Genomic DNA, 19,116 nt, shown 5'->3' on the forward strand with positions numbered 1-19,116 from the left:
TTAACAAATTATTATTGGATAAATTCAATAACGCATTAATTTTTTCTTTTACAATTTTCTCCCTACACAAAGTAAAATATTAATATTGAATTGTGGTTTTTCTGTTTTTTTTAATGTAAGTTGAGATATTCTGCTCAGCTGATTCTGCTGCAATTTTAATAGATGAACAACGGTAAAAGATTTATTTAGCATATTATTTATTAAATTGTGATTGAAACATTTAATATAAATTGTGGATTTTGTAGAGAAAATAGCAACAACAGAGTAATTATGTATATTTTGTTCTGATAACTGTTATGTAAATAAATAATCTTACTAAAGGGAAAACATCATAATTTGATGTCAGTCAATAAAATATTTGCAAACAGAAGTACACGTATTCTTTTTTTCCATTGGTAGTGAAAATTTCTTCTTCATAATTAACAATCATGTTCAAGTGAAAAAAAATAATGCAGAATGATTTGTGCACTGTGTATTAATTAACTGAACTGAAAATTCACAGAAATTTTCAGCTTTTTTTTTTCTCACTTTTTTTCTGGTCTTTTTATCTTAAATCCATCAAAATGTCAAGTCTTGTAAAAAATTTCTTTTGATTGATTTACCTGATATATAAACCCAGTCAGGGGAAATGTCGTCAAAGTCGTTGTTTTTGTTTTGAAACAAGAAATACAGCTGCTAAATTCTGCAATAATTAACACATTCAAAATTGAGGGAATCACAAATATTCTTATCAACATGCAAGTTTTACAAGGCATTTTTGTGCAGAAATAACAGGAAAATTCAGAAGTTACCAGCTTTAATTTACTTGTTGCATATTTTTTGTATAAAGAAGAAAAAACATCTAGAGGCCACCTCTGAATTCAGAATTTGGTAGTGTATGAATAGGGGGAACAAATGTTTAACATAAACTTGAACTATCTCCCAAGTTGTGTGATATTTAAACTTGCATACTAAAATATCATACAAACCTGCCCAATGACATTTTTATTCTCAAAATAGATTAGTATATCCCTTTATATACTGATCCATACTTTTCTTTCAGTCTTGTGAAATGTGTTATGATATTTTGTGTCATGAATTACTGATCTTGCACCACATTCCTTCAATGCATTACTTTGATTGAAGGAGATGGATGCATAATATTAAAAAATAAAAGGCTCAGATTTAAAACTTTTTTTACAGGCAACAGTTTGTTAGGTAATTAACAGCCCTTTGATGAAATAAGATATATTGTTGTATTTGTTGCTTTTAATGAAATCTATATTTTCCATAAATAACTAGTCTATATTGATTTGGTGAAAACAGATGTGGCCACATGCAAGTAACAAAAACTAAACATTATATTGAGATAAAGCTTTCATTACTGTTACATGAAGCTGTCAATTTCAAAATTTAGAAAATAAGTCAAAAATAAAAATGATATAATTTAAGTAAGGGTTCTTAAAAAACTGCACATGTGTGACATTCAGGCTTAATGTTCATGTTCATAAAAGAAGCAAAGTCCACTATTGTAGAATGTTGTCCTAGTCTATTGTTATCTATTTGAGTGAATACTATCTTTGTGATACAATAGCATACATTTCTAAATTTAACGACAAATAAAGCTTTATTCTTGAAAAGAAATTTAATCTGGATAAATACATAATATGTTTTTAAATAGGTACAGAAAAAAGGGGATAATTCTGGTTTAAAACATTGATTGATTGTGCTTTTAGTCCCCTGCAACACTGGCCTTTTCTGTCCCTCCCTCTGCAACATCCTGATTTTCTGTTTGCTAAAAAACTTTCATATTTGGCAGGATTATTTTTCATTATATTCACTTGGCTACTATACCATCTTTTTTTATTTTACAATCATTGCTGAGTAATGGGAATTTAGGTTTGCACTCTGTCTGTCTGTCTGTCTCTCTGTCTGTGTCTGTCTGTCTGTCTGTCTCTGTCTGTCTGTCTCTCTGTCTGTGTCTGTCTGTCTGTCTGTCTGTCTCTGTCTGTCTGTCTGTCTGTCTGTCTGTCTGTCTGTCCGTCCGTCCGTCAGGCCGGCAAATCAGTTTTCCACACTTTTTTGAGATATTGATTTTTTGATATTTGGTGTATTGTTTAATCATGACAAGTTACAGATCAAGGTCGAATTTAGTTCGGTCTGACGATTTTGTGCAGAGTTATGGTCCTTGAACTTAGAAAATTCACTCAAATAATCAGTTTTCCGCATTTTTATACGACCACAAAAAAATTTTTGTGGTCGTATATTGGTATGACGTTGGCGTCGTCGTCGTCCGGCGTCGTCTGGCGTCGTCCGAAGACACATTGGTTTTCGCACTCTAACTTTAGTTTAAGTGAATGGATCTTTATGAAATTTTACCACAAGGTTCAATACCACAAAAGGAAGGTTGGGATTGATTTTGGGGGTTATGGTAATAACAGTAAAGGAATTAGGGGCCAAAAAGGGGCCAAAAATAAGCATTTTTGTAACTTCCAGACATAACTTGTGTGTTAGTGTATGGATCTCTCTGACATTGTACCACAAGGTTCCATATCACTAAAGGAATGCTGGGATTGATTTTGGGGGTAATTGCCTCCAAATTTTAGGAATTAGGGGGCCAAAAAAGGGGCAAAAAACAAGCATTTTTCTAGTTTCATGACAATAACTTGTGTGTAAGTGTATGGATCTTTCTGAAATTGTACTACAAGGTTCCATATCACAAAGGGAAAGCTGGGTTTGAGTTTGGGGGTAATTGCCCTAAACGTTTAGGAATTTGGGGCCAAAAAGGGGCCAAAGAAACACATTTTTTTCTAGTTTCCAGACAATAACTTGTGTTCAAGTGTATGGATCTCTCTGAAATTGTACTGCAAGGTACCATACCACAAAGGGAAGGCTGGGATTGAGTTTGGGGGTGATGAATCATAATGGGGGTTCAAAAAATTTTGGGGGGGGATTTATTTTTTTTTCCTTTTTTTTTCTTTTTTTCCTTTTCTGTTTCTTTTAAAATTTTCCATTTTAAGTTGGTTATTTCTGATTTATATTTAAAATCAAATAATAATGATATGGTAGGAGATACACACCAAACAGGATGTGTAAATTATTATATAATAAGTATTGTGCAATAGCAAGAAATTTTCAATTGCACAGTATTGCACAATAGCAAGAAATCTTCAATTGCACAGTATTGCGCAATAGCAAGAAATCTTCAATTGCACAGTATTGCGCAATAGCAAGAAATATCCAATAGCACAATATTGCGCAATAGCAAGAAATTGTCAATTGTACAGTATTGCGCAATAGCAAGAAATATTTAATAGCACAGGATTGTGCAAAAGAAGATACTTCCTATAAATTGCTTATTTCTTGACCAATTTCAATGGGGTTTTATTCTTGATTTCATGGGGTTCTTTAATATGCTGAATCTAACCGTGTATTTAGTTTTTGGATTTTGGGCCCCGTTTTTAAATTGGTCCACATTGAGGTCCAAAGGGTCCAAAATTAAACTTTGTTTGATTTCATCAAAAATTGAATTATTGGGGTTCTTTGATATGCCGAATCTAACTGTGTATTTAGATTCTTAAATTTTGGTTCCGTTTTCAAATTGGTCTACATTAAGGTCCAAAGGGTCCAAAATTAAACTTAGTTTGATTTTAACAAAAATTGAATTCTTAGGGTTCTTTGATATGCTGAATCTAAACATGTATTTAGATTTTTGATTATGGGCCCAGTTTTCAAGTTGGTCCAAATCGGGGTCCAAAATTAAACTTTGTTTGATTTCAACAAAAATTGAATATATGGGGTTCTTTGATATGCTGAATCAAACCATGTATTTAGATTTTTGATTTTTGGGCCCCGTTATCAACTTTGTCCACATTGAGGTCAAAAGGGTCCAAAATTAAACTTTGTTTGATTTCATCAAAAATTGAATTATTGGGGTTCTTTGATATGCCGAATCTAACCGTGTATTTAGATTCTTAATTTTTGGTTCCGTTTTCAAATTGGTCTACATTAAGGTCCAAAGGGTCCAAAATTAAACTTAGTTTGATTTTAACAAAAATTGAATTCTTAGGGTTCTTTGATATGCTGAATCTAAACATGTATTTAGATTTTTGATTATGGGCCCAGTTTTCAAGTTGGTCCAAATCGGGGTCCAAAATTAAACTTTGTTTGATTTCAACAAAAATTGAATATATGGGGTTCTTTGATATGCTGAATCTAACCATGTATTTAGATTTTTTGATTTTTGGGCCCCGTTATCAACTTTGTCTACATTGAGGTCAAAAGGGTCCAAAATTAAACTTTGTTTGATTTCATCAAAAATTGAATTATTGGGGTTCTTTGATATGCCGAATCTAACCGTTTATTTAGATTCTTAATTTTTGGTTCCGTTTTCAAATTGGTCTACATTAAGGTCCAAAGGGTCCAAAATTAAACTTAGTTTGATTTTAACAAAAATTGAATTCTTATGGTTCTTTGATATGCTGAATCTAAACATGTATTTAGATTTTTGATTATGGGCCCAGTTTTCAAGTTGGTCCAAATCGGGGTCCAAAATTAAACTTTGTTTGATTTCAACAAAAATTGAATATATGGGGTTCTTTGATATGCTGAATCTAACCATGTATTTAGATTTTTGATTTATGGGCCCCGTTATCAACTTTGTCCACATTGAGGTCAAAAGGGTCCAAAATTAAACTTTGTTTGATTTCATCAAAAATTGAATTATTGGGGTTCTTTGATATGCCGAATCTAACCGTGTATTTAGATTCTTAATTTTTGGTTCCGTTTTCAAATTGGTCTACATTAAGGTCCAAAGGGTCCAAAATTAAACTTAGTTTGATTTTAACAAAAATTGAATTCTTAGGGTTTCTTTGATATGCTGAATCTAAACATGTATTTAGATTTTTGATTATGGGCCCAGTTTTCAAGTTGGTCCAAATCGGGGTCCAAAATTAAACTTTGTTTGATTTTAACAAAAATTGAATATATGGGGTTCTTTGATATGCTGAATCTAACCATGTATTTAGATTTTTGATTTTTGGGCCCCGTTATCAACTTTGTCCACATTGAGGTCAAAAGGGTCCAAAATTAAACTTTGTTTGATTTCATCAAAAATTGAATTCTTGGGGTTCTTTGATATGCTGAATCTAACCATGTATTTAGATTTTGGATATTGGACCATAATAGGTGAATGTCCAATTTAAAATTTTTAAGTTCTTAGACCACATTCAATCTGTGTTAGAAACCTATGCAGCTGTGTCAAATATTTAATCACAATCCAAATCCAAAGCTGTATCAAGCTTGAATGTTGTGTCCATACTTCCCCCAACTGTTCAGGGTTCGACCTCTGCGGTCGTATCAAGCTGCGCCCTGCGGAGCATTTTATTTTTTTTCTTTTACTATTATACTTACTCTGAGAACATTTTTGAAAAGCTTTCATTTTAAGTAAAAAGAAATTGGCTTCATGTGTTGTAGACAATACTTGAATGTCATTTTGATTTAAACATATTCTTGTGGGTGTTATGGGACTTTGACCCCTTTTTATACGACTGCAAAAAATGTTTGTTCGTATAATACTATCACGTCATCGTCGGCGTCGTCCGAAGACATTTGGTTTCCAGACAATAACTTTAGTTTAAGTGTATGGATCTCTATGAAATTAAACAAAAGGTTCAATACCACAAAAGGAAGGTTGGGATTGTTTTTGGGGGTGATGGTCCCAACCATTTAGGAATTAGGGGCCAAAAAGGGGCCCAAAACTAAGCATTTTTCTAGTTTCAGGACAATAACTTGTGTATAAGTATTTTGATTGCACTGAAATTATACCACAAGTAGAAGGTTGGGATTCATTTTGGGGGTAATTGCCCAAACCGTTCAGGAATTAGGGGCCAAAACAAGCAATTTTCTAGTTTTCAGTCAATAACTTGTGTTTAAGTGAATGAATGTCTCTTAAGTTGTACCATGTTTTACAAAAAGAAAATTTCTTCAAATATTATTTTTTGTAGAAGAAAAAAAAAAATTTTGGGGAGGGGTCAATTTTTTTCCTCAAGATTTAAGAAATTATCAGTCAACTCTTTGTATATAGTCTGAAAACAGATTTACTAAGTATTGCGCAACATCACAGTGTATTGCACAACAACAAGAAATCTTCAATTGGATATAAATTCAAATCAAATAACCAAAAATTTAAGTTCTTTGACTACATTTATTCTGTGTCAGAAACCTATAATGTGTCAGAAACCTATAATGTGTCAAATGTTTAATTACAATCCAAATTCAGACCTGTATCAAGCTTGAATATTGTGTCCATTTTTGACCCAACTGTTCAGGGTTGGACCTCTCCAGTCGTATCCAGCTGCGCTTGGCGAAGCAGTTTATTTACTGTTGTAACACAATGACACCTTATAAAGGTAATTCCTCTAAGACTGTTTGACAAGAGCTTTCATATATGGTAGGATTGTTTGTCATGAGCAGTTGACCATATTATCCTGTCATTTTGATTTGATAATGTTTGCTGGAGTTATATGACTTTGACTTTCCCTGACCTATTGCACGAAATCCACATCTTGTGACTGCTTCTCTCCTGAAACTATATGTAAGAACCCTGTCATATGTGGTATAATATTGATTATCATCCTATTTACTTGACCATACTATACTGCCATCTTGTGGGAGTTAAGGGAATTTGACCATTTAAGGTCTATTGTACTATCTTGGCACATTGTGAACACATCTCCTTATGGACTGTTTAAAGATAAACTTTTAAAATGAGTATTTGTTATATGTAGTTGACTATATAATAACACCTTTTTGACTTGACAATTTTTCCGAGAGTTTTTGGACTCTTGACCATGTTAAGCCTATCAAAAATGAAGGCTGTGAATGCATTGCTATCATCTCCTGTTCCCAGTGCTAACCATAGTATAACATCAGTATCTTTCCATTAACAGGTAACCTGATTACATAATCCTTGATTTGATATGCAAAGTTGTTGATGATAACTTTTTATTTTTACTGTTTTTTATTATCCATCACATCATGCCAATTCCTAATTTCACAAAAGGACCACATTTCCTTTTAAATGCTAAGAATTACAGAAATAATTACAAAAACTCCAATCTGTGATGATGAAGTATTTCACAGTTAAAAGTCTACAAGAGACAAATTTATCACACGAAGTGATAATTTGTGCTAGTATTTAAGTGTGAATAAGTGCCACATGGTGAGGATGAATAATATTTACATTTCTTGACATTTAAAAAGAAATGTGTCACAATCATCATCAGGATATCTAGTTTAAAAATTGTATCCTGCAATAGAAGTCATTTTTCCTGAATGATGATTTTTATCCTCTTTTTTTTGTTATTGCATTTTTGTCAAAAACTTTTGGACTGTTAAAAGAGAAATTTTAAAAAGCAAAAAAAAAACAGCAAAACAAGATTTGCAAGTCACACAAGTAGTAGGATTTATTGCCTTTAAACTGATTGCTATTAAAAAAAAATCAATATCAAAATGGCATATTTTAACAGGTATAGAAATTAGGCTGTTGGTAGCCTCTTGTTTCAAATTGCAAAACAATGACACCTTATGGAGGTAATTCCTCTAAGATAGCTAATTGACAGGATTGTTGTCATCGTGAGCAGTTGACCATATTAAAGGAGGACAGAGAAAAAGGAGAGATGAGGTGGGAGAAAGGAGATGACTTCCCCCTCCTCCTCATATTATCCTGTCATTTTGATTTGACATTTTCTGCTAGAGTTATATGACTTTGACTTTCCCTGACCTATTGCAGAAAATCCACATCTTGTGACTGCTTCTCTCCTGAAACTAGATGTAAGAACCCTGTCATATGTGGTATAATATTGATTATCATCTTATTCACTTGACCATACTATGTTGCCTTAGAATTTTGATAATTCTTGTGGGAGTTAAGGGACTTTGACAACTTATGCTAGTATTTAAATGTGAATAAGTGCCACATGGTGAGGATGAATAATATTTATAATTCTTCACATTTAAAAGGAAATGTGGTCAGAATAATCATTGGGTATCTGCTATCCCGCCAACCAACAACCAACATGGCCTACATGGCTAAGCCTAGAACATAGGGGTAAAATGCAAGTTTTGTCTACTATCTTTTTAAAAAACCTCTATAGTTCGAAAAAATCTGACAGGGACGGAAATGTTCAGAACATTGAGATCTACCTATTATCCGTTTAAACCAAAACTGTCAGACAACTCCTTATAGGAGTTATTACCCTCAAATAACGATTTTATCCATTTTTAGCTCACCTGACGTAAAAGGGCATGTGAGCTTTTTCCATCACATGGCTTCCGTTGTCACAAACTTTTTTTAAAAATGCAGTTTTTGGCTTATATCTCAAGTGGTAAGAGCAAATTTGACTGGTAAAAATGGTCAGCAGGTCGTTTCAGAAAAATGGGACAACCCATTTTGGAGTAATTGCTCCATAAATGTCAATTTTAAAATTTCACAGTTGTTGGTTATGATCTTGATACACTTTAACAGTTAGAGAGAAATTTTTAGCAGTAAAAATGTCCAGAACAATAAGATCTACAAATAAGTCAACTTTGCAGAAATCGTCAATTGACTGCTTACAGTTATTGCCATTGAAAGTTGGTTTAACTTATTACTATACATTTGTATAACTTATTGCAATGAAGGAAAAAAATAAATATTAAAATAGCATATTTTTTACCAGATGAGCAATTCAGGCTCTAAAAAGCCTGTTGTTTAAAACTTTTTGCCTGTTATCTAGAAAAATTCAAATAGACCGTTGACCAATTCTTTTTAAAAGGTATTGTCCCTAATGACAATTTTTATCTATTTTTGCATTTTAGGCCAAAATTACAGTAGATGAAGAAAAATTGTAAAAAAGCAAAATTGATCAGAAAAACAAGATCTTCAAATATATCATCTTTTTTATGGATTGAGCAAAATCTAAAGTAGATAAAGAGAAACAGCAAAAAATGATCGAACAAGATCTACAATTACGTCAAGCCGAAATTGTAAGTCTGCTTCTTAGAAAAGTTATTGCCCTTAAATGTCAATTTTTACCTCTTTTTTTTTGTATTTTGGGCAAACATTTTAGTAGATGGAGAGAAATTAATTACAGAAAAATTATGAGCAGTAGATGATCAACAAAAATGAGACCAAAGTCAAGAACTTTAAAGTTAAATGTTGAAGATGCCCATAAACTATTTTAAGCCTCTTATTTCTCATTCCACTAATTTGTTTATAGTAATTATTATGAAGATAACTCCAATAAGTTGCCCTATCAGAAGACCTATACTTCGGTAAGAATTGTCAAAATGTTCCAAGTTCTTATCCATGATGTTTGTCAGAGATAAGCCTTTTTAAAACTTTGAAAATTTTGGCCCTGTAAGGCATCATCCTTGTCATTTGATTTATCTTAAATAATAATATAGATGTTTACATGAAACACAACAGTGTTAGATCATAATATGCAAATTTTGCATGAAAATAAGATGTTCCAGCCATGGTTTTAAATAAAAAAAGTTAATCCCCTTTGACCAGTGGTCCTTTTCATTAACCACCTTTGTCCTCATACATTGTTTATACTATGTAGGTGAAATATTAGACAGTTTTACAGGTATTAATCCCTCATAGTAAATCACTTCTAATAAACCCTTGGTCACTGGTCAATAACAGGATGTTATTATCCATTAATACTGAATCATTCACTTGACTATGCAGAAAGATCCTGCTCATATTTGTTTTTTTTTTATTTCACAAATAAAAGTACAGCTACCATCAAGATAAATATAATACTTGCAATTAAACTGTGTCTGAATCAAAAATAATTAAAACTTCAAAGGAATAAACAGTTTCAGTATTTAGTAGTAAATAATTTTGATAATATTTATAAATTTGTGTGGAAGTTAAAACTTTTATGCGCTTGAATATCAAATTTTTCCACTAATAATTTAAATGCAACAATTATACTGCAAAATGAAGTGATCAATTTTCATTCAAAATGTTTTGTTTACTTTGCTTTTGTACTTTTATGTATCATCCTATACCAACCTAATCTGTATTAACTTGATGGGAAAAGGAAAAGATACTCAATAGATAAATAAACATGTTAGCACTGATAATAGAAAAAATAAGGAGATGTATCTTAGTATCATTGTAAATGAAACAACTATACAACATAGAAGGTACAGGTCACCATACAACCATCAATGATGTGCAAAACCCATTCCGTATGTTAAGCTTTGACAGGCCCTTAAATGGGCAAAATGTGAAGCACTAAATAACAACCACTGGACTAAAGGCTCCTTGTTTGGAGAAGGCACATAAAGAATGTAGCAGGATTAAACATGGTTGTAAGTGTTCAACCTTCCACCTAACATGGGACAGTTGTGTAACAGCACAACATTTAAACAAATGTTGAAAGTCAATTGAAAAATGACTTGACACTTCTTACAAAAAAAAGACACCATATATTGATATAGAGTAGGCACAGCTACTGAGAGCTAGTCTAATTTAAGCAAATAACTATCTGTCTGAAAAATACAAACAGAATCTTTAATAACACACAGTGACACAACAAAGCTTGTTAACCTTTCTATACTGGTCAGAAATTTAATATCAGTATTATCTTTTACCTATAGGATATAAACTACCAGTTATTCAATGACCAATCACATTATCATGCTATCTCCTATATTTTCAATAATAAGATATACATGATCTGTCTATTATCAGGATATTTATATGGTCATTTACCTTATGAACTTTAGAAGTAAACAAGATTTAGTAATTGATTTGGGATAATGAATTAAAGCATGAAATAATAATCTCATGCTCATACTGGTATATTACATTTTTTTAGATACAGTTACAGTAAATCATTTTTCATAACATTTTATATTCCTGTTGTTATTATGTTTTTAAATGTAAATAAGTGTTGTGATTTCTATTTTATTTTCATTAAACTGGTAAATTAAAATCCCAATTCAGTAAATTAAAAATGATTTGGATATTTCAGTTTCCGATGGAAAACTTTGTACCAAAATTTTAAGACAAAAGAGATAATTGTTTGTTACTTATTGGTTATTTTGCTGTTTTGGCCCCCTCTTATGATATGTATATTTTGCTGTTTTGGCCCCTTCTTATGATATGTATATTTTGCAAACTCGTTCTCTATGCCCATGGTTATATTTTAGATTTCAATGACTGTCTACAGGTATATATCTGAAAAATTACATATTCAGTGATTTTGTTATAACAAATTATTTAAAACCCTTATTAAATTATTTCATAGATACCAATATTTGCTTTGGAAGTTTGGCTGTTTCTGTGGAAATCTTATAATAAAATGTTGACATAGTTATATGACTTGGCTCTATGTAATTTTCATAGTATAATGTAAATGTTGAAATAAAATGGCAATACTTTTGATATGTAAACTAGGCAAAACATTCAGTCAATGAGCCATGACTGAAGGTGCAGGGCCAAATAATCTTTGTGGAAATGAGAAATGCCAATGCTAATACAACTGCATACCAAATACCACAAAACTTATTATATTAGGTGGTTCCCTTTAAACTGACCTAAACCAAAATTTTTAACATGTTAACTATGCAACAGTTTTAAAGTCATTGAACCATGATTGGCAGGGCCATATTATTACCATGAAATGATATGTGCAAATGCAAATACATGTACAACTGCATACCAAATATCATTGACTAACCTTTGGGGGTTCATCTTAAATACCTTAACATGTAATATTATGTATTGTCGTTAACATGTATGAAATATTTGCCACTGGACATTAAGCAACCAACAATCATGTATAACACTATGCCAAAGTTTCAAGGTCAATAGACCATGACAGATGGGGTGGGGCCAACTAAATTCTATGGAAATAAAACTACATGCAATACATTGTTGACACTGCTGGAAACAACACCCCTTAGTTTTGCTTTCTCGCCTTGTTGAGACATGACAGAAATGGAATATCACATCCTAATTTTTATGTTGCTTATAGAGCTTGTAAATGAAGATACCTCTGAATAAACCCATTCTAAAAGGTTATCAATTTAGCATTGTTATAAGATCTTTGAATATTATCTTTACCAATGCATTCAATGATTTTATTCTTAACAGTTTAATACACAACTTAACATGTATTGCCTTCCAGGTAATAACACTCATGGTCCTACATCTGGTTGATACTTATATTTTGGCATTGCACAAGTTGGTGCCCTTCTGAGAAAGATCACGATGTATTTCCACTATATCTGTAGATGTACTGATTGACACTTTAGTCCATGGGAACATGTTTTTTTTATTAATTGAAATTGGGCTTTGAACTTGTTATAAATAAGGTATTATAGTACCACCATCTGATGAGTCAAACCCTTTCCAACTAACTTTTACAGTTTTTCTTATGTTTTGTGCTGTTACACCACTGTCTAGGTTATTTGGAAAGTTGAGCACTCAGTCATGTTTAACCTTGCCACATTCTTTATGTGCCTGTTCCAAGCCAGGAACTTGTAATCAAGTGGTTGTCATTGATTGCTGTCGACCATATTTGTTTTTCATTCATTGTTATAATATAGATCGGGCCTTTGGTTTTCTCTTTTGAATTGTTTCAGATTTTGCCATGCCAGGATCTTTTATAGCTTACTATACACTATAGGTTTTGCCTCTTATGAAGGCAGTGAGTGACCTGTAATTGTTCACATCTTTGTCCTTTTGTCTCCTTGGCAATCCTACCAAATTTCCTCATTTATTCATGTTTTCCTACCTACAGTCACTGACTATGATAGACAACCTTGCTATGATACACATATAATGCTTTTATCCTTTATTGATATTTGGCAAAAAATACACCATTTCCAACAAAACATGGAAAGGGAGGACCTGAAAATCATAGTTTGAAAAATCAAGGAAAATGTCATGATTTTCAAGTCCATCATTTCCATGTTTTGTCTATGACATGGTGTAATTTTATCAGGGGGAAAAAGCCTTCTATAAAAGACTGGATGAATATTAAAGAAAAACACAATATATTATAGACTGAATTGTTTATTTTTTGGTTTGGATTTGCAATTAAATAACAAAAATACATACAGAACTAGTAACACCAGACAAAGATAAATGCCTGATAGTAGTTCTTAATACATTTTTTTGTACCACTGATATTAAAATATATCATTTCATGAAATCCTAAAAATTCCTACGCGAGACAGAAATGTTTTTCTTTCTAGGATATTGAAATAGAGGTTTGAGCCATGAAGAAGGTTCCAAATGGATAAGGAATACTATTGGCTGTAAATAGAGAATGTCTTTTGGCTATTTTGTTTGTATTATCCTACCCAATAAACATTTAAATTAAATTGTGTCACAGAATTTGAACAAAGATTTTATGCAGATTTAAGAATCAGCATATATATATACAATTCTTCAAAAGAACTTCCATTTACTTTCAAGACAAGCACTAATTATAAATAAATTTATACATCTTGATTTGCTTGAAAACCATTCAAAGTTACTTCATGCCATAAAGATAAATAACAGAGACTAATATAATTTTGATTAACACTGGCTTGCAGCAACATTTTATACTCCAAATCATTCCTGGTCTTTGGTCATTCAGTTTCAACATTCCTGAACAGTCATTGTATTTTTACTTGAAATTCTGAATTATGCATTTGAATGTGTTGCTATTTGTTTATAAAATATAATATTAGAATATTCTTAAAGTTGAGAACAGCTTGGAGGGGAAAAGCCAAACAGTAAATGCATTATGCAACTAAACATAACATGCAAATAATTATAGACGTAACAAATATCAAACCAAAAACTAGATATTACACATACAAACAAGCATTTTCAAATTATTATTTTACCTATTATGGTACATTTACACACATAAAATTTCTTTCTATATATAGGTATAAAATTTGTATAATAGTGTATTCTTATAGCACTAATATGTTATTAATGTGCAATTACCCAAAATGTACAAGTTTGGTAAAAGCAAATAATTGCAAAGCAGTTCTCTTAGAAATCCAACAACACAAGTGAAAACATTCTGAACTCATAACAACACATACAAGGCCCTTTCCCAAGATTTGTTTGACATTTTGAGTGATTTGATAAGTTAAACAATGACAAGCTTGTAAGAGAACAAAAATTTCCTATGTTGTACATACAAAGTATCTAGCAGTATCTGACATTTTAATTCCCTTAATACAGCCTAGCTACTTAACATGGTAGGTAAATCTAAGTCTTAACAGGTACATGTTTTAATCCCCCCCCTTTCACAAAAAAAAATGTACCTTCCTCTTTAATTCCGGATATTGAATGATTTTTAACTATATCTGAAATTTCTGCAGGTCTACACACAAAGCTTTAATTGATTTTTAATTTAGCCACAGATTTTTGCTATGATTATATGAAAACTGAAAACCGTCTAAAAAAGCCAGTGAATTTTCCTCACTATTGTGATATTATCAGATTTACCGGTAGTTCTACACAAACCTACAATAAAACCAACATCATTTGTTTATACGTCAACATATAATTTACAGCATGCATCAAACCATCATTTGACTAAAATATCATTGACAATTATATACCAGTAGTTTGCTTTTAAGATTCAAGAATCAGTTTTCACTTATCATGATGGATTTGCTAGATTCTATGTGTACCCTGTATGTTCAAAACACTATTCCATGTTTAGACATTTTGGAAGTTATTATTACTAATACTGCTAAATGAATTTACTGGTGATGTGTAAATGTGCATTCTTAGGCTGGTGTTAGAATCTATGTTACAAGATGGATACAGAAATATGCCAACCTTTGAAAAAACAAAATGGCTTTCAATGATATATGATAACATTTATCAATTTAATGTACTAAGATTTTTAGAGAAAGGAAATCTCCGATGTTTTCATACAAGTGCTTATATCCTAACCTTCCATGGGTTGATGTTCTGACCAAAGAACCAACGAATCTCAGTGGTTTGATAATTATTGAATACTCATATCACACATCAACAGGTCCCGATTTGGGTATGGGAAACCCCAAAAATCAATGTGCAATAAAACATTTCAAACTGAAGATTTTGATTGAATTTGGTTGGTTTCTAGTAAGTCATTTTTTATGAGTTCCAAGATGGATATGTATACCCTTTAAGAAACATGTAACAGCCCTTGTTTGGTTATGGGGAACCCTACAAAATCAATGAAAATGAAAAAAAGATGGCACAATACTATTCACCTATGGGAGATTATGTTCAAATTTGTTTGGTTTTTGTTAAAGTTTCAGATAATGGAAAATGTGATGGACTATGGTCAATGACACAGAAAGTGGATTGTGACATATCCAGGTTACGTTCAACTTATTTTGCTCAATTCTTTGGGATTTGTCTTTTGATTTTGTACAAAAAAAATGTCTTCATATCCAGACCTTATTCATATTTTCCACTCTCAACTTTCAAGAAAAACTTCATCCATAAGAATTCCAAATACCAGAGTATGTAAGTTTAACATATCTGTAACAGTGGCATTACCGTTTGGTAACCAACAATTCTGTATAATAAAAGTTAACAAATCCTTTATTGTGACATAGATTCTAAACACCCATTGATCTAATGAGTACAAAAGTTCTGAGTATCAGAGCTATAATTCACATAGATATACAAACAAATGTCAATCATCTGAACCATACAATTATATACAGACATTATTACACACATATACATGTATTATATATGTCATATGAATAATTAATAAAGACTAGTTCTAACTTCTGAAACCACTAGACATATACATGTAATGTAATTAGGTAGACAAATCTTAACAAAATATAAACAAACTCTACATAGTAAAAACTGTAAACATCATATACATTTCTACGCTCATGTAAACTAAAAATAAAATAATATCTTTAAATAGTCAACAAAATGGAGTTTTTTATCCTCCACTAGAAGTAAAAGTATGCAGTGATTAAACTTCAATCACTACTACATAATGAAACATGAAATAGAATCAATTAGTTGATCAATTTTGAAAATTGCCAAGAACTAAGATTATGAATACATGACTTTAAATGAATTATTCAATCAGTACTGGTGTTTGTCGTCTTTATTAAAACTGACAAACGAGCAATATAAATTTATTCAACTTGATATAAACAATAGCTGACAATTCACTAAAGCTGATGTCATACAAATTTCTAGAAATACTAGATAACTAGCCATAATAATACCATACCATACACAATTCCTGTTTTGCTTTAAAAAATTGAAATTCTTTAGAGATTTTCCTGTCAGTTAAAACCACTTTATATATAGCAAGTTCTTTTTGCTACGTTCAAGGCTATACACATAAAACAAATATCTGTAAACCATTCACTAATACAAATCAGACATGGAACTACACATGAACATCATTTCTTTTGTAAAGCAGCAGCTGTAAAAAGCCTAAAATTTGTCCAACATCACTCCTGGCTATCAGCATTCTACGAGGTTTTATATAATGCTGTTAAGATTGGCAGTAACATCACAGAACGTTCTACTGCTCCAGATGATATAACATACACACAACCTAACATTGATCACTCAATATTGCACATGTGGGGGAAAAAACTGGATGAGATCTAAACAGATATTAATGATAAATGTTCGTTCATTCCCTCTCCAGCATGACTTGTGTAATTTGTAATGACCCACATGACACCTCTCCATTGTTAAATGAACTCTTAAAAATCAGCAAACTCTTTTGCACATTTTTCTGTAGATGAAATCCTGAGTGGTTCTTCTTCATAGTCATCAAAATTACTGGCATCTCCAGGTCCTTTGCATTTAGGTATAAATGGAGCATCAACCTGGATAATACAAAAAAAAAAGTTAAATATAGTGGTCTAAGCTAGTGTGGCTCTAAAAAGACAATAATGTAATATTTCGATAGATGTAACTGTGAATGTGGGATTATCTTTTTACACAAAGTGTTCGAAATTTGGCTAAATGTCATCCAGTCATTTATGCATAAAAATTTTAGTGTAAGTGATCCAAATTTGTTTCAGTGACCCTCCATTACTATCCAACCTGAGCAATCAACAAATATCTATGATTTGTAGTTCAGTAGCCTTAATCAGGATAGCATTTCACAAAAGGATGTAGGACTTACTATGAGCAATGTTTTTTTTAGGTTTGCAGGTTTGTCAGCTAACTTTTTTAAAAGCAAGTCTGGATCCGAGGCATTCATGTGTAACATGTAGATCCCAATGACCAAATGTTTGCACTTCTTAATATAAAACATGTACCCAGTGACAAAACACCACTTCAGTCCCTAGTTGCTGCTTAGATCTGTGCTTTTTACACAAAATAGACCCAAAGTCAACATTGGGTTTAATGTAGGTCAAGTTCAAGGTGACCTTTTTTCCCCATGAATCTTTATTTTTAACTAAGGTATGCACACTAACTGAAAGCATTCCTTATTTAAAGCTGGACCTTAACACAAAACTTTGAAAGATTTTTTAATTTTTAATTTGTTGCTATCACATGGATGTATTCCTCTTTAAGATTCCATTAATATTCTCCTCTCTTTAAATTACATAAATCTTCCCCTGAACACAACACTTAATTGGAATAGACGGCTGAATGAATAAATATATAAATGTACATTTGTACTTTAAAAACAAACTAAACATGTTCATCTTTTTTTCCTTACTTATTTTTGAAGTTACATATCTGACAGTGAAAACGCTAACAAATTATGTGAAACTTTATTGTCAAAGTATTGTTATTCTAAGAGTTTCTAATTGTTGTTATTGAAATAAGAATGCTAAGTCTGAAAGGACTCTCCAAAACTAATAAAACAATATAAAATTGACATCCACCAATGAATACACTCCTACATAGTAAAACTCCTCTTATATTTTTTTAGACCATCATGTTTCTGACTTTCAATATTACTATTACATGCAATTAATCTTATATAAAGGAAGGAGTAATTTTCTAAAGTACTACTTCAGATCGATCCAAGAAAAGAAACACATTATCCCAGATTTAATTTTAATCATACTGCTGAGAATAACAATCAAATCAGAACAACATCATTATCAATTATGTAAACAAGATAATGTCTGGCATGTTTCCATCTTTACTGACATAAAACAGAATATAGTTTTTTTTCATTTGTGTAGTCATCAGGCCATTACTAGCTTTTGTTGTTTAATTTAGCTGCAGTAATATTGATCCAAGATTTCAAATTTGCTTTGAATAATGACAGTTCAGGGCCTGACAATATGAATTTTCAAGTGAAACTTCCTCCTTAAAAAGGTCAAAGGTCCTGTATAAAGCATCAGTGTAAAGAATGAGATGTCCTTGACTTTTGTAAATCAAAAGTTCCTTCTTAGATCCACACAATTTGAACACCGGTCAATCTCTATTTCAAACTTATAAGCTACTCTATAAGGAGAACATGTATCAGATATTGTTATATTCTATGATTCTGTAAAAGTTGCTTATATTCCATACATTACCTTTCTTTGATATATTGCTATCCAGTCTGTAGACTGAAACCATTTGTGGTTTTTGATATCATTAACACCATTTTTCAGATTTCCAAAACGTTTAGTCAAATCTACTTGTAGTAATGACCTCAAAAGATCTTTTAAATCTGAACTAAAGTGGGATGGAAATCGAACCTGAAAACAAACAATATAAATTTAGTTATATGTAAATTCACTTTTCATGATTAAATGATAACAACACATGACCTTGGAGAAATACTATTTGAACCATAGCTGCAGTGAAAGGTTACCTTATTGCTAGAACAGATTTTTTTACATATCAAAACCAAATATCTCACTTCCAAAGGCCTAAGTATTGTAGTATAAACACTGAAAAAATCAAAGGGCCATCTGGCATAGTCAGCTGGAATTATGCAGCTAGCTATAAGTTTAATTTGCTTCCCAATATAATTTGATATTTTTACTGTTAATCTTTAACAACTTATGATAATGCAAAATTAATGAATATGGTTCCTGTATTACAATAAAAATAAAATGCTTTGCAGAGCGCAGCCTGATACGACCGCAGAGGTCGAACCCTAAACAGTAGGGGAAAGT

The 19,116-nt window shown here is 31.5% G+C and overlaps 1 protein-coding gene across 7 annotated transcripts in view; it reads right to left on the reverse strand.

Moving 5' to 3' along the window:
- Positions 1-13,044: 13,044 nt before the first annotated feature.
- Positions 13,045-19,116, reverse strand: part of LOC127727728 (cAMP-dependent protein kinase catalytic subunit alpha) — a 101,900-nt gene continuing 95,828 nt past the window's right edge. For all 7 annotated transcript variants that reach the window (XM_052234859.1, XM_052234881.1, XM_052234888.1 and 4 more), the window contains 2 exons: positions 18,529-18,693; positions 13,045-16,869 (listed from right to left, as the gene is read on the reverse strand). In XM_052234859.1, the coding sequence (XP_052090819.1) occupies positions 16,744-16,869; positions 18,529-18,693 (291 nt within the window). In that variant the 3' untranslated portion in view covers positions 13,045-16,743. The remainder of the gene's footprint in view (positions 16,870-18,528; positions 18,694-19,116) is intronic.

Source organism: Mytilus californianus, unplaced genomic scaffold (assembly GCF_021869535.1).
Source record: "Mytilus californianus isolate M0D057914Y unplaced genomic scaffold, xbMytCali1.0.p SCAF_1, whole genome shotgun sequence".
Taxonomy (NCBI): Eukaryota; Metazoa; Mollusca; class Bivalvia; order Mytilida; family Mytilidae; genus Mytilus; species Mytilus californianus.